We start from the raw sequence: 16,314 nt of genomic DNA on the forward strand, positions 1-16,314 counted from the left end.
GAATTCTTCCATCCACATGTGGTTTGTGTTTTGGTCTGAATTGTTTTGTAGCTTGTCATTTTCCCAGTGGATGGCAAGTGGGGACCATGTCTTATTAATGTTTGTTTCACCAGCACCTCACAAATCAGGTATAAAGTGTTTGGTGAGTGTTGATTGATTAACACATTAACTGCCATGTGACTTGTATTTAACTCACACTAGTTTTGAGCCCTCGACCAAGTGAAGCATAGTAACTCACACGTCTCTTTACCTTGGGAGCCACATGGTGTGCATGCAACTCACACTGCCATGCTGTAACATACAAATTATGTGATGGATGGCCCCTTGGGTAAAAACCTGCTGTTGGTTCGTGAAAATCTTACTTGTTAAAGTTCTTAATGTTACAATTAATATTGAAAATTTAATCACATATAACTCACCCACAGAAAACAATAAAAAATAACAAATTAAATTAAAAAGGATCATTTTGTTTTTGAGGTTTTTATTCTATTTTTGTAGTAAAACACCATGGCCCCAAGGAAATTTTTTTTTCTAGTGTGGCAGTCAGTGTGTTAAAAAGAGGGATAAATAAATGAATGATTGAGGATAAGAACTTTCAGTTATAACCAGTGGCTCTGCAATTTAAACAGGCTCTCCACCTTAATGAAGTTAATGTGCTTCTCATTTCAATTGTTTGATGTACACAATTGGTTGATTTTTATATAAGAATCTTTATTTTATTTATTGAACAAATGAAATATCCTTGTTACTTGTTTATCATTTATTTGCTCTGAGAGGAAATTCTAAAATAATTTTCCACCACTTGAGGAATAGAGAGGATAAGAGATGAGCATGCCAATGCTTAACCAGGCCTCAGTTTCTTCAGCTATAAAATGAAGGAGTTGAATTAGACACATTCCTTTCTTAAGCTATGATACTACATTTCTGTGATGTTACGTACTTGTTATAATGGTTCATATTTTTGCATCAAAAGAGTAGGCACATTCTGGAAGCATTCTCTCTTCTTCTTTGGGCATGGTTATGGATCCTGTGACTGGAGTATAGATGGGTGAAAAGTAAGGAGTATATGATTTCCCTGTTTACATAACAAAATCTGTGTCACCTAAGACATTTTATTTATAAATGCTGGACACATAAAAAGTTAAATCAGATCCTGCCTCCATTGAGTGTCTCCTTTTTGCTCACAAAATGGTGTGCTTTTTTTTTTCTAATATTAACCCGAATGTTCTTAGGTGTATTAGTATATTCTGAGTCATCAGAGCCCTCACTGAGCCTGCTGCTTTCTGGCTCCTGTAGGCTTTTGTCTTTGTTCATTTATTTGTTTTTCTGTTTGTTTTTTGTTTTTTGTTTGTTTGTTTGTTTTGAGAATAGAACCCACAGCTGTATAAAGAAGAAGCTAATTATCCATACCCCTCGCCCCAATCTCAGTTTGGATTCCAGAGATATCCAGTGCTAACAAACCAGGCTTTATTGTAGCATTTTATAACTTTTTCCTTGCTATGCACACACATGGAGTGGATGGGTTGAGTGTTCTTTTACAGAAATAAATGTATGATATATACATTATTCCCAAACTGCCTTTTGACTGTATATCATGGGTATCTCTACACGTCAGTACATAAACACCCTTTAATTTTCCTAATTTCTTAGAAAAAGTAAATACTAATGTAAAATATACATAATTTTTAATAAATTGAATAACTCACATACTGGTATTTTTAGTACAGTCTTTATTGTTGCTTTCTTTACCCCTCCTCCTTTCTGTCATTCTCCACCCACGTCATACTCCATCCACAAGATAATACATGTTAACTACTCGGGATGTATCATTTTGTACTTTTTCATATATATGTAGTTACATAGTACCTATTTTGGTATTTTATCACTTTTAAAAAATTGGATCCTATTATATGTACTTCTTTGTGTCTTGTTTTCTGTTCACTGAACAATGTCCCTTGGAATCTATCCAAGTCAATTGGTTTCATTACATTTCATTCTTTATAATGGCTTAATAATATTCCATGGTATGTATCAAAATTTATTAAACTATTTTTTCATAATTATTTCAACCATAATTTACTCAAATTTGTTTCCAGATTTTTGCCCACATGAACAATACTGTAAGAAAAATCCTTATACATATATCTTAGAATACCTTCCTAGCAGTGGAATTGCTGATTCATGGTATATGTGTTTTAATTTTAATAGCAACTATCAAATCATAGTTCTATTATCTCTGTATGAGAATACCTTTTTTCTTTTTTCTTTCATTTTTACCAGCAATAGGTATTATTGATTTTTAAAATTTTTGTCAGTCTCATGGTTATAATTTCTCAATAATACTTTAATTTGCATTTCATTGACTACAGGTGAGCATAATTTTGTATATTTATTGGCAATGTATACTAATATGAATTAGATATATCCTTTCCTCATTTTTCTATTGGATTATTTGTCTTTTTCTTGTCAATTTATATCAACACTTTTTAAATTTTGTGGTTTGTAACTTTTTTAATGACATAAATTTGCCATTCCACAAGTTTTAAACTTTTATTTGTCAAACATGTATATCCCTTTGTTTATAGCTTCTGAGTTTCCTCCCTTGAGTAAAGGTTCTCCCAACTTCTAGACATATATATAGCCTCATAGGTTTTTTTCAAGGATTTTTATATTTTTATCCATTTGAATGGTAATTTTTCATATGATGTAAAATAGGAACCCAATTTAAATTTTTATATGAACATTAAGCTCAATTTATCCATTTTCTCCTGATAACTTCCTGTTGGATTCTACTTGGAATTGAAAAGGTTTATATATTAACTTTGAGTGATTTTTATTATAGTGAATTTTTCCATCCAAGAATATGACACAGCTTTCCATTTCTTCATATTTTATGTTTTTCAATAAGATCTTATGATTTTCTTTATATAGGTTCTGTGCCTTTCTTTGAAAATTTATTCTCAGGTATTTTATAATTTTTGTCACCATCATGAATAGAATTATTTTCCTTTTTCCATATATAGGAACTTGTTAATATAGAAAAATCCAAATTATCTTATTAATTCTAGTAGGTTTTTTACTAGAGTTTTCTTAGAGTTTTTTGAGACTCGCAATCATATCAACAAAAATAGTTTTATCTCTTCTTTTCCACTGTTCATATCAGTTGTTTTGTCATACATCATTTGCTAAAACCTCCAAGAAAATATTAAATTATAATAGTGATTCACTGGCAAATGTGCTAGTTACAGATTTTAAATGATATGGTTTTAGAGAGCTTTGCTGTTTAATATATTATTTGTTCTTGATTTATGGGCTTTATTATATCTTTCTATTCCTGTTTTACTTAGAGTTGCTATTAAGGATTTCTGCTGATTTTTATCAGATGCCTTTTCAACATATATGACATCATGTAGGTTTTGTCCTTTAATTTGTTGATGTGTAATAGACTGTGGTTAACAGTTTCCTGCTGTTGATCCACCTTTGAATTCTTGGAATACACTTTTTAAATCATTGCATTAGTTTGGTAGGGATGCCATAACAAAGTACCAAAACCTGGGTGGTTTGAAACAAAAGAAATTGATTTTTCTCATCATTCTGAAGGCTTGAAATCCAAAATCAAGGTGTTTGCAGGACTCCCTCTGGAAGGGAGTTCCCTCTGAACCCTGTAGGAGAGGACTCTGCCTTGCCTCTTCCTAGCTTCTAGTGGTGCCCACAATCTTTGGCATTCCTGAGCTTGTAGATCCATCAGTACACTCTTTTGTCTTCGTATGGCATTCTCTCTGTATCTCTGTTTTGACGTAGGCGTTTTCACCTGGTTCTCACATTATCTTCTCTCCATGAGTGTCTGTTTCTGTGTCCAAATTTCCCCTTTTTTGCAGGACACCAGTTATATTTGATTAGGGCCCACCCTGGTGACCTCAATTTAACTCAGTTAGCTGATAGGATGGCCTGACTACTAAACTATGTAGCAGAGAAAAATAAACTAACCAAAAAAAGAGGAATAAATTCACAGCACATAATTGTCCCTTTAAAGGGAAAGATCACAGCACAACAGTTTCCTTGTTTAATTAATCACCTACAAAGTTTGTTTTCATAGCTTTGAAAATCCCTGAACAGACAACAAGGGTGTGAGCTCTCCACTCCAGCTCTTGCCAGACCACATTTCAAGGACTCTGATAAGCCGGCCTCAGAGAAGAGGAAAAAAAAGGAGAAACAGACACAGCGGCTTCACAGCTGCCTTTCTGCTATCAGCTAACAGCAGTCACTCCTTTTTTCCTTTTACTCTCCACAAAAGCCCTAAACACCTTACCCTCTCTGCCAACACCTCTCCTGTCTTACTCTTGTGTCGTGCCCTTCCCCCTTTGGGAAGAAAAATAAACTTTCTTTCTTTAAAACTATTCTAACCTTTGTGTGGAGAATTCTTTCTGAGCCTGCGCTGTGAGACCCTACCTTAACATTACCTTTTTAAAGACCCTATATCCAAATAAGGTCACATCCTAAGGTACTGGGGTTCAGGACTTCAACATATCTTTTCTGGGGGGACACAATTCAACACATAATTGTCACAGTATAGCAATTTTTTTGTATTACTGGATTCTATGTGATAATATTTTATTTAGAAATTAAGATCTATGTGTATAAATGAGATCTGTATATCGTTCTCTCATTTTCTACTTGTTTTAAAGTTATGCAGGCTTTAAAACATAAATTGGGAGCTTTCTGTCTTTATGAGTGGTCTAGAATAGTTTAAATAATGTTGGAATTTTCCATTCTTTAAAGGTTAGAAAGAATAGCCGTGAAACCATCTGGACCTGGTATATCTTCAATTATCTTTCCAGTCTCTTTTAGGGTACTTAGTATACTCAAAGTCCACTACTTCTTCTTAGGTTATTTTGGTAATTTGTAATTTTCAAGGAAATAGTACCCATTTCAACTTGTTTTGTTGTTACAAAAGGTACTGATGTTCTATAATTCTTTTTATCTCTTCTGTTTTCTGTGTTTATGTTTCCTTGTAATTTAGCACACTCTTTTTTGTTTTAACTCTGACTCACAAGGGGTTTATTTTATTATTATTTAAAATATTAGCTTTTAGATTTATTATTCTTTTCATCCATTTTTCCTAATTTTATTATTTTTAGCTTTTATCAATTTCCTCTTCCTGGTTTGTTTTATTTTATTGCACTTTTTTCCCATTTTCTTAAAATGAAGAAAACATTCTCATATCTTTTATGTACTAAAATCCCATAATTTGAGGTGAGGGGGAAAATCCCATAATTAGATAGCTAATTCTTTCTGAAATAATTAAAATGGATAAATGTTTTAATTATTTAATTGGTGTTGAAATTTTACTTCAGGCAATAAAAAACAAAATATTTACATCATTATTTTTAAGCTTTCTAAAATATGTGATATTTAGATAATATTAAAATAATACTTTCTCCTTTCTAGGTAAAGAAATTACTTATCTTAAGGTTGGTCATTTCTAAGTAAAAACAGCTTTGAGAATTTTTCTACATGGCTAACTATGAAGCTCCCTGCTATTTTTATGTAGAGAAAGAAAGTTTACCCCAGGCCAGGACTAGCAATAGCAACCTGCACTCAATCATCAGCCAGTGTATTCATGGAGCTATGCAACTCCCATTTTCCTTTGATGGGACTAACCACCTGGTATCTCAATTTTCCTGGGTGTCAGTGAGATATGTAGAATAGTAAAAGAACTAGCAAGAGGCTCCTAGCTCTTTATATATATGTATATATATATACATAGATTTTAGTTATCCAGCTAATTTCTATCTTTTTAGTAGAAACAGGGTCTCACTCTTGCTCAGGCTGATCTCGAACTCCTGAGCTCAAACGATCCTCCCGCCTCGGCCTTCCAGAGTGCCAGGATTACAGGCATGAGCCACCACACCTGGCCAAGACTCCTGGCTCCTATTTCCCTAGATTTTGTGCAGAAATTTTACTGCAAGGAAAAACGTGAGCCGTTTTCTTTTATTCTGCTCCTGGGTAGCTGACAAAGAGTCAAGTTTACCATGGTAGTTTTTTTTTTTTCATTCCATATTTGCTTAGTCCTATAATTGTATTATTAATTTTTCTTTAAGAAAGCATTAATAAAATCAGATTTGATCAGAACTCAGAATTTGTGGTAATTTTTAAGAAGACTAATTTGCCATTCACTGTCCATAAAATTTGCTAAACAAAATACTAGCATAAATAACTAGTACCTTCACAATGATTAAAAAATCCATTTGCATACTGAAAATTAACATGCTAACTATAAAATATGATTAAAGCCAATCTTTCCGTAGAAATATTTTGTCAGCCTAATTGTTATTGTTGGGTACACATAAGTAAAAACAAAAACTATACATGAAAAATGTTGTTATTCAGACATTTCAATAATTCAACTGGCCTCATCCTAGTCTGTTGAAGTAAATAAGCAGCAGGAGGTTTTGCCATTTCAAGAATTAAAAAAATGGATTAAAACTATGACACTCTAAAATTTTGAAAGAAACAGGAACTGAGTATATAAAAAGACCCATCAACAAAGCAGAGGTAGGTTTAACTACTGTGTATTTCCACATGATAACCAGCTAGTGGGGGATATATTCCTGAAATCAGTAGAAAAGTGTTTAAGAAAAACATGAAACGAGAGCCCCCCAAAAGGAATATTTAAGGAATATGTCCTTAAATATAAAACATGTAAATACATTATTTGCATAATTCTTTTGGGTCATGCTCACAATACTTATTTAATTATAGTACATTTGTCAAATTGTGGGGTTTTAAAAAATCATACTATCATTCTTAATTACTTTAAGCCAACACTGGATCAAAAATAGTCACAGGTGAAATCTAATTTTATAGAAAAAGCTTAAATAAAATTTTAATTGAGCAGCAGACCATAAAGAATTATATATTTTGCCTGTTAGATGTCTTATTAGGAGTCAAATTTTGAATCTTATCCACAACTTTTTTCAACCAGATCTGCCCATATGAATTTTTTCCTTAAGTGGGGAAAAATTTTGTAAGATTCTGCCTCCTTTCTATTTATTGCAAATCTACTCTAATTTTAGAATAAGAATTTCTTCATCTTTTAAAGCAAAAAACTATGGATTGCTCTTTTATCTGCATTTGTGTCTCTCAAAAAATAAATGTTGAATAATCCTAAAGGCAAGGGCCTAACAAGCAGAGAAATACCTTCATGACCTTTTTTTAAAGAGCACCTTGGTCAATAGACTTAGAAACATATAACCCTTCCTATATTGTTTAGTGGAAAAGTTTACCCTCCTGGAGCATTTCCTTCCATTGAAAAGTGAGACCCTGTTACATATTTTCTAAATTTCCATAATGCATTAGGCAGCAAACAGAAAATGTAGTAAGTGGACTTGGCCTCTGATACAAAACATGAAATAAGTAAACATTTTTAATACCTAATGTGTATGTATTTCCACACATATTTATCAGTATTGATACTAATATGATAGTATATTAATAATTTTCAAGGTGAAATTAGTCAAAAATTTTAGAATATGCAGGATGATTTTATCCGGTGCCAGCCCATGTGAATGGCACTTAAATCCTTAAATTTAGGAACTTCAGAAAGAAAATCCTAACTATAATCATTTATAGTCTTACAGATTTTGAACCATAGATATTTGGAGCTTCAAAAATTATTTTACTCAAGTTATACTTTTTGTGAAAAAAATTACACTTCTGAAAACAGCAAACTGTTGTTTAATCAGCAGCTACACAACTCATGGATGATCAAATTAGAGAATTTAAAAAACTGTGCAGAGTCATTTAAAGCATTTTCATGATCATTTATTATGAGGCTACCTTTTAAAACTTTGAGAAAAGAAAAGTTTAGACACTCTATAGGAAACTTCTTACAGTGGGGTATTTAATTAAAACAGCCTCAAAAATTTTTATTCTTACTTAAATATCTCATTTTGTGATTTAAACATGTTTCATATTCTATTCTGAGGATACACTAAAATTGAGTGGCCTCTATGAGATAGTAAAACATTATAATGAAGCTATATTGCTCAAGACTGTGTGGTACTGGCACAATTTCAATTGTAACATAAGTAGGACAGAATAGACCCCAATCTATGTGGATTTAGTATATAATTTCTTGCATCATCCATGGGTGGAGAAAGGATGTTTTAGTCAATATGTGATTGGAACAATTGCAATAATTGATTGTTAATTTTTAGCCTCCTCTGTCATTTTCTACAAAGTTAATCACAAGGAAACTAAAAAATTAAATGTATAATAATGAAATTATAAAACAAATAGAAAATACAAGTTAATATTTATTAACTTTTAGAATGAAAAAGGAAACTGAAAATAAAAGCAAGGAAGAAGTCACAAAGGAAAAAGACTGATAGATTTAACTGAATAAAAATAAAAAACAAAGCTTTCTGGATAAAATACAACACACTAAAATAAAAATTTAAAAAACACATGAAAAATTTACTTTCAACTAACTTAAGAAACAACATGCTGGGCGTGGTGGCTCACGCCTGTAATCCTAGCACTTTGGGAGGCCGAGGCAGGAGGATTGCTTGAGATCAGGAGTTCAAAACCAACCTGAGCAAGAGCAAGACCCTGTCTCTACTCCAAATAGAAAGAAATTTATTGGCCAACTGATATATATAGAAAAAAATTAGCCGGGCATTGTGACGCATGCCTGTAGTCCCAGCCACTCAGGAGGCTGAGGCAGTAGGATTACTTGAGCCCAGGAGTTTGAGGTTGCTGTGAGCTAGGCTGATGCCATGGCACTCACTCTAGCCTGTGCAACAAAGTGAGTCTCTATCTCAAAAAAAAAAGAAACAATTTAGGATTAGTATACCTAATGTAAAAAAAAAATTATTTTAAATTAGTAAGAAAGACACAAACACCCTAATGGAAAAAATGACCTAAGGACACAAATAGACAATTAACAAAAGATGGGGTAAAAATTGCCAGGAAATTATATATGAAAATATATTCAACTTCACTAATAATCAAATAAATAAAATTACTATTTTTATCTAACAGATTAGCAAATTACACAAATTGGTAATATTAAATGGTTGTGAGTGTGATAAGATAGGCCCTTTAATACATTAGTGGTAGCAATTTATGAGATTGAGAATTTATGAGATTTATAGGGAAACAATGGACACTTTTTATCAAAGTCCTCAAAAACATTCATACAATTTAACCCAGTGGTCCCAGTCCTTAGAATCTATCTAAAGAAATGTAGGCCAAGACTTATGTATAAGGAAAACAACAATGTTATTTATCATTTTGAAAACAAACTAAATATTCAATAATAGAAGAATGGTTAAATGAATTTGTACCTCTACCAAGGCAGACATTAAAAATCTTATTTTTGAAGAATATATAATGTTAAAGGGGAAAAAATAGTCCCTAAAACTTTATTCATTTCATACATTACAATTTTGTAATTATAGGTACAATTCTGTAAGTATGTATATGTTATATTTTATATTGATTATATTTCCTATTGATATTCATACAGTCATGCACTGCATAATGATGTTTCAGTCAACAATGGACCACATATGTGATGGTGGTCTCAAAAGATTATAATACCATCTTTTTACTGTACCTTTCTATGTTTAGAAACACAAATACTTACCATTGTGTTACAATTGCCTACAGTATTCAGTACAGTAATATGTTGGACAGGTTTGTAGCATAGGACCAATAGACTGGCTATTCCATAAAGCCTCTGTGTGTAGTAGGCTATACCATCTCGGTTTATGGAGGTACACTCTGTGATCACAGGATAATGAACTTGCCAACGACACATTTCTCAGAATGTATTCCATCATTAAATGATGCATGGTTGCATATCTATATATTGATTATAATTTTATAAGTATCCATGCATTATAATTATATTGACCTTTTATGCTGTGTATTTTTGTATTGTATTTTCTATTGATAGAAAAGACTAGAAAGATATAAATATAAATGTTAATAATAGTTATCACAAAATATTGGTAGTATGGAGTATTTATTTTGTTCTTAATAACTTATCTTCTATAATGACACATAGAAAATACTATATAATGACATATATAGTATTTTACATGTCCATATATTATTACATGCCTATATATTATTTTATTCAGAAAAAAATATTCTTTTAAAATTGAAATTTATGTTATTTCTAGTTCCATTATTAATCAACGCTAGAAGGTATATCCTATACACACAAAAAAACTTTAAGTCTAGCTAATTTGTTCTAGATACAGAGAGCAATAATGCATAGAGTAAATCTTTTCTGTACTAGAGCATGGGCAATATTTATGCATTGCTTTTATTGCAAATGTGTTCAGCAGCAGCTGTCCTTGAGAATCTGCTTGTTGTGAGGAGGTGAGAGGGCTAGAAGGATCATTTAGGAGGTGAGCAATAGTAGAGCCACATCACTTGGTTCAAATGAAAGGGCCTTTCCAACACAGGTGTCCAAACACACAGAAAATATGCATTACTTACAAGGGACAATTTATTCAATGATAGTTTATTTTATTCTCTAGAGTATGGACTTCACTAACAGGGAACATTCCAGGTATACATCTATTAACAAACTGGAATATGAGAATGAAAGGCTCCGAAGTGATCTTGCAAAACTTCATGTCAGTGGCCAATCAGCATGGACTAATCAAAACACCTATGAAGAAACAGGAAGCTATGCCTATCAAAGCCAAATGAAAATGGAAAAAAATGACGATAGGTATGTGGCTCCATTATATAAGGACATCAGTTTAAAACCATTTAATTGAAATTTATTTTTAAAGAGTTCAAATTTGTTTTTAAAGAGTTCAAACTTTATACACTTTCTCTTCAGTTGTTTAAGATTTACTTTATAGTGATAATGCAGTAGGCTAGATACATTGTTTTATAAGAAATTCTGTGTTGTCAGTGGCTTTCAAAATATAGTAGTGAAATGGGCAGAGTGTTATAGTGGATTTTTGTTTGTTAGTCACTTCAGACAATTCTTGGAAGCTGATATGGTATCCAAAATATACAGGTAAGTAATCTTAACTTATTTTTGATGTCATGGCAACAGAAAAAAACTAGCCTTTAATAGATTAGGTATATTGTTTAAACAAAATAGAAATATAGAAAGATGTCACCTCTCACTTATCTTCAATAGTAGACTTTCTTTCTCTTGGCATTCTAACAGTGGCTGTTGGTCATTTTATAAGGAAGGAATCTATAGAAGTATAAGAGATTTTGTCCAGGTAAAAAGAAGTATATGGACAATCAATATCTCCTATACACATTATCCCAATGCTCTTTAAAAATTGATATATCAACCATAAAAATAGGCTAATTTACTAATTTTTTAAAAAGATTTATGTCTCTTAAAGTCTTTCACTATTTTCCCAAACTTGGAAAATGCTCAACAAAATAAACAAGTGGTGGCAGTGGTGGCAGCAGTGGCCATATAAAAGCCGCATGGGAGGAATGGAAGAGGTGCTGGGCCACAGGCATGGACCAATTCGCTGGTGAATGTGCCCATGAGAAAATCTCTCCAACAAGGTCTAATCTTGATTTGGGTTTAATACATAACAGGCTTTCTCAGGGCCATTAACATGTTAATTTATACCATGAGTTTCCAAGAAGGGGTATCATATGCAGCATTCCCCAAATTTATCTGACACCAGATTTATTAACTTCCATAGTGCTGAGAAATGGTGACTTAATGGGTTCAAACCCAACTTCATTACATTTGCTCAGAAGCTCAAAATACTTATAATGAAAAACCTTATGTATTATTTTTATATGAAAGAATTAATATTTACAACCTTGGAAAATTTGCTTAACCTTGTCACCCTCAATTTCCCATCTGACAAGCAGGGATAATAATTGTACGATTTTATGGAAGATCATAGGAGAAAATCCATGTAAAACAGATAGTTCCATAAATGTCAGCCATTACTAACAAAATTGCTAGTATTTATAATAATATTAATATTTTTCCAACAACTTACAGTGCCTAAAAAGGATATTTTGGTGAATAGACAGACAAAAATGGTTGAATCTGACATTTCCTCAGAGATAGTTCTGTTGGGGGGTGAGGGGTGATGCCAGCTCATCTTTGTAACTAAGCATGCCCAGTTCTACAGGTAGATAAATCCATAAGTCCATGGAAAGTATTTAAAAATATGTCTGTTCAACATCTTGTGGGTCTAGTACAGCTCTCTCCTATTTTCACCACCTCAGTCCTGTATATGTTAGAAAGATGTATTCTAGTTCCATGCAAGAAACAGCAACCATTCAAAAGTGCTAAATTAATAACCCCTCTTCAGGTGGCTAAGTAAGGTAATGAAGGACTGGCTGCCACCCCAGAAGAGCATGGTGGTGGGGTGCTGAGGTGGGGTGGTGGTAGCAGCAGTGGCCATATAAAAGCAGCATAGGGAGGATGGAAGAGGTCCCTGGGCCACAGCCATGGACCAGTTCTCTGTGAATGTGCCCATGAGAAAATCTCTCTACTGGGGTCTAATCTTGATTTGGATATAAGAATATATTTTCTAACATAGAATAAGTAAATATTTTACAAACTGCCTCCCTACTATATGGATTCAGTTCTCCATAGGTCAAATCGTGACTCCCATATACCTTATATAGTTTCCTCTCTGTAAAAGAAAAGCAGGCCCCTAAGGATGCTATAAAGGGTCTTCCTGCCTATGCTAGTCACTGATCTGTGCTGAGCACCCATTGAGTACAGAACACTGTGTCCTATTCTTGCTAGTTGGGAATAACTTCTAAAGCCTTAGATGAAAATGCCAGGTGTTGTTATTTAGACAAAAAGACAGTTACCTTGCCTTTTATTATTTTTAAAAAGTATTTTTATTGTTTGGATTGCCCCCTTTTTTCTCTTTGTTAGGCAGTGCAAAATGTGTTAAAAGTGTCCAACAAAAACAAGACAGTAGGGGACACAGAAAGCAGCATAAGAGGTAAAATGCTCAGCAGGAGATTATCTTAATAAGCAGTTTAGACTGCTATTCCTGCCACAAAGCCTGTGTCCTGCTAGTTTCATTTGTTGAAAGTTTCATTAAATTTGTTTTAATGCCTCATCTGATTTCAGTGTTCTCCAGTGACCTGGTTTTTAAAAGAAACAGCATTTCAAATGTTCTGAATAAATTATTACCATGTACAACTCACTACGGGAAGAGTTGTTGAGATGCAAGGACACTGTGAACTCACCATTGGAGAACTGTAAAGCAGATATCTCTCTATTAAGTTTAGCACATGAAAAATGAAATCATCTTTCTTTCCCTCATAGCACAGCTCAGTGAAATCAAATAGTGAAAGCTATATATGTATATATTTATTAGGCATAAATTAATTTAAAAAACACAAATCATCTTTACATATCAATGGTTAACACAATAAGATCTTATTTAACTCTTTTAGGAAGGAAAAAGCTTTTAGGTGAAGGTATATGAATATAATGTGCTACAAAATGTGTAAGTCCATAGTCTAATTTTAAGATAATTCTTGCTTTTAACTGAGGAAGATTTGTGTAATACATTATAAACATAATCTTTCATTCACTCTGAAGCAACTCAGTTTTGTTGTTTCTCCCTCCCATTCTAAGAGGTAAGTTTTTAATGCTTAATCACTTAAAATGTGAAGCATTGTAGCATATTACAAACCAATAAGATAGTTAACCAGCACTTTAAAGAAATTATGAGTGAGATGTAATTGAATTTGGTGAGGATGTTTTGAATATCATTTTTAAAAATTAGAGTTTTGAAGTTTCAGGATAATTTGCAAGCTAATTTGGAATAGTGGTATCTAGCGCTATTAATATGTAACTAATTTTAATGACAAAGCAATTTTGTAATAAGTGGAGTTTTATCTCTATATAAGATACGTAAAAGTCAATTTATGGTTTTAAAATTTGTATCATGAGCTAGAAAGATTTTAGCAATCACAAACATTGATCATTAAAACAGTTTCAAGTCTAGCTAATAAATTAAGAGTTTCTAATACTAAAAAAACCCACAAAGTCAGCAAGTTTGTCATCACCACTCACCTGATCCCTTGTCAAGGAATCGGTAGTCATCTAGAAGCCAAAAATGAGTTGAGAATGGTTCTCCCATGGTATTTCTCAAGAAGGAGCAAAACCTAGCAGGTTGAACACTTCTTGGCCAGGAAACAATGAGCAGTTCATGGAACCAGGAGTTTGCCAGGAGTGCTGCAAGGTGAGCCTAGGAGAAGGTAAATTAGCATAGTTTGTGAAGGGATCTTGTTCCATGCTAAGGATGTGTGTTAATCCTATGGCCCGGGGTGGTGGGGGGTGAATTTAGTGGAGGGACAGGATTAGATGTACAGGTCAGGCAATGCTGAAAACTATGGGAAATTGACACAAGTCTCAAGTAGGTAGAGTTCTACTCTCCAACAAAGCAACCAGGGTCCTGCTCTCCTGCAAAATTAGGCAGCGGCCTTGAAGTAGGGCATGTGGAAAAGCTAATCGAACAGATCAGCTTGTGAGAGGATATTAAAAGCTTTCTGAAATAATTTTTGAGATAGCTTTTAAATTGATATACATACATTTTATGCAAGGTGGTTTTATGAAGTATTTGAATAGCTATATTCTGGAAGAAGAACTTGTCAGATATAAAGATAATTTAAAACAAAAGTACTTTACTTCGTAATGTAGTCTTTCCTTTCAATCTCTACATTTTATTGATCTTACAATAAAAAAAATGTTCCTACATAAATTCTAGTAATTAATATCATAAAACTGTATCTATACATCCAAAGCAAAATGGATAATTAAGATAATTATTTAGATAATTTAGGACAGTTAATACTTTGCCTGAAATCTCTATATAACCAAGATTACAGAGAAGCATATATTTCTTGAATCGCTTCTATAATTATCTTAATTTTTTCCAGTGTGCCTTGAAGTATAGAGAGTAGCCTCACTCAAATTAAAAGGTTCAGCTAAAGATTATATGCAGATGTACTATGCAATTGTTATAATTCTATTTGAATCGCAAGATGTTTCATCTTATTGTGCACATCATAAACCATGTTATTTCAATTTCATTTGCTGTTCTGTTTCCATGGTAATTATGGTTTGGGAGAATGGGTTAAAAAAAGGATATATTTCAAGATAAGTAAAAATGGAAAACATGTTGTGTTTGTTTTATGTACTAATTTACAGATGCCTCACTTAACTTTTATTGCTATTTGTATGCATAGTTTTAAAATGTTTGCATACATTTGGGGGATGGACTCGCTTGAAGCTCTTACTCGAGTGGGTAGGGGGGCATGGGCAATATATGTAACCTTAAAACTTATACCCCCATAATATGCTAAAATAAAAAAATAAAAAATAAAAATAAATGTTTGCATAATAGGAAACAAGTCTATATAAATTAGATAGTCTTTGGATAAGAACAGAGAAAAATAATGTGACTTTTTTTAATCGTGTCAAAATATGAAGGCATTGAAAATGGTTAATCAATACCCATGGGGAATTTGAATTGTTAGTAAAAATAAATAATTTTAAATTGAAAATATTTTTGTTTTGATGGTCTTTGATGATTTGATTACATCTAAACACCATTTTCATGAAAGATATTTATTTAATCCCAAACAGTCTATACTGTTAGGAACTTTATGTACAATTTTAGGGTAAATTGGTTTGTTTCTTTGTTTTATTATTCATTTGTTTAGTCAGCAATCCAGAATTTAAAATCTCACTGTTACTTTGTTCAGTGTCATCCTCTCCCCTGTATTATAACACAAACAAATTCCATACCACGACTTTTATCCAAATTGTAGGGTTTATAGTCAAGAAAACCTATTTTGGAGTCAAAATCCAAAATTATCATTTCTTTACAATTTATTCTGATTCAAAAAGTAAATGATTAGATACATAATTTAACTTTTTAAGTCTTACTTTCCTCACCTGTGGATAGTTTTCACCTCGTTAGGGTTATTTTGAAGATCAAATTAATTCAAAAATTATAATAATACATATTATTTACTAAGTGTTTACTATGTGCCAGGCATTGTGTTCTAAGTGTTAAATGTCCAACTCTCATAACAACTCTTTTTTATAAGTGAGAAAATTAGAGTCCCAGAGAGATAAAGTCATCTGCTCAACGTACACAATGGATAAGTGAAGGAGCTTAGGCAATGATGTAAATTGAAAATATCTTATAAATTATTATACCCTATAGAAATTAGAGTTACCGTTTTACAAAGACTTGTTTCAACATCAAAAAAAAAAAAAAAGTATAATTCTGTTAAGAAAGCCAGTAAGGT

General features: G+C 32.4%; 1 protein-coding gene across 3 annotated transcripts in view; it reads left to right on the top strand.

Moving 5' to 3' along the window:
• DEUP1 (deuterosome assembly protein 1) overlaps positions 1 to 16,314 on the top strand; it is an 85,210-nt gene that overhangs the window by 48,425 nt on the left and 20,471 nt on the right. For all 3 annotated transcript variants that reach the window (XM_076002423.1, XM_076002422.1, XM_012739646.3), the window contains one exon: positions 10,557 to 10,753. In XM_076002423.1, coding sequence (XP_075858538.1) covers positions 10,557 to 10,753 — 197 coding nt within the window. The remainder of the gene's footprint in view (positions 1 to 10,556; positions 10,754 to 16,314) is intronic.

The sequence above is a fragment of the Microcebus murinus genome, chromosome 4 (genome assembly GCF_040939455.1).
Source record: "Microcebus murinus isolate Inina chromosome 4, M.murinus_Inina_mat1.0, whole genome shotgun sequence".
Lineage (NCBI taxonomy): Eukaryota > Metazoa > Chordata > Mammalia > Primates > Cheirogaleidae > Microcebus > Microcebus murinus.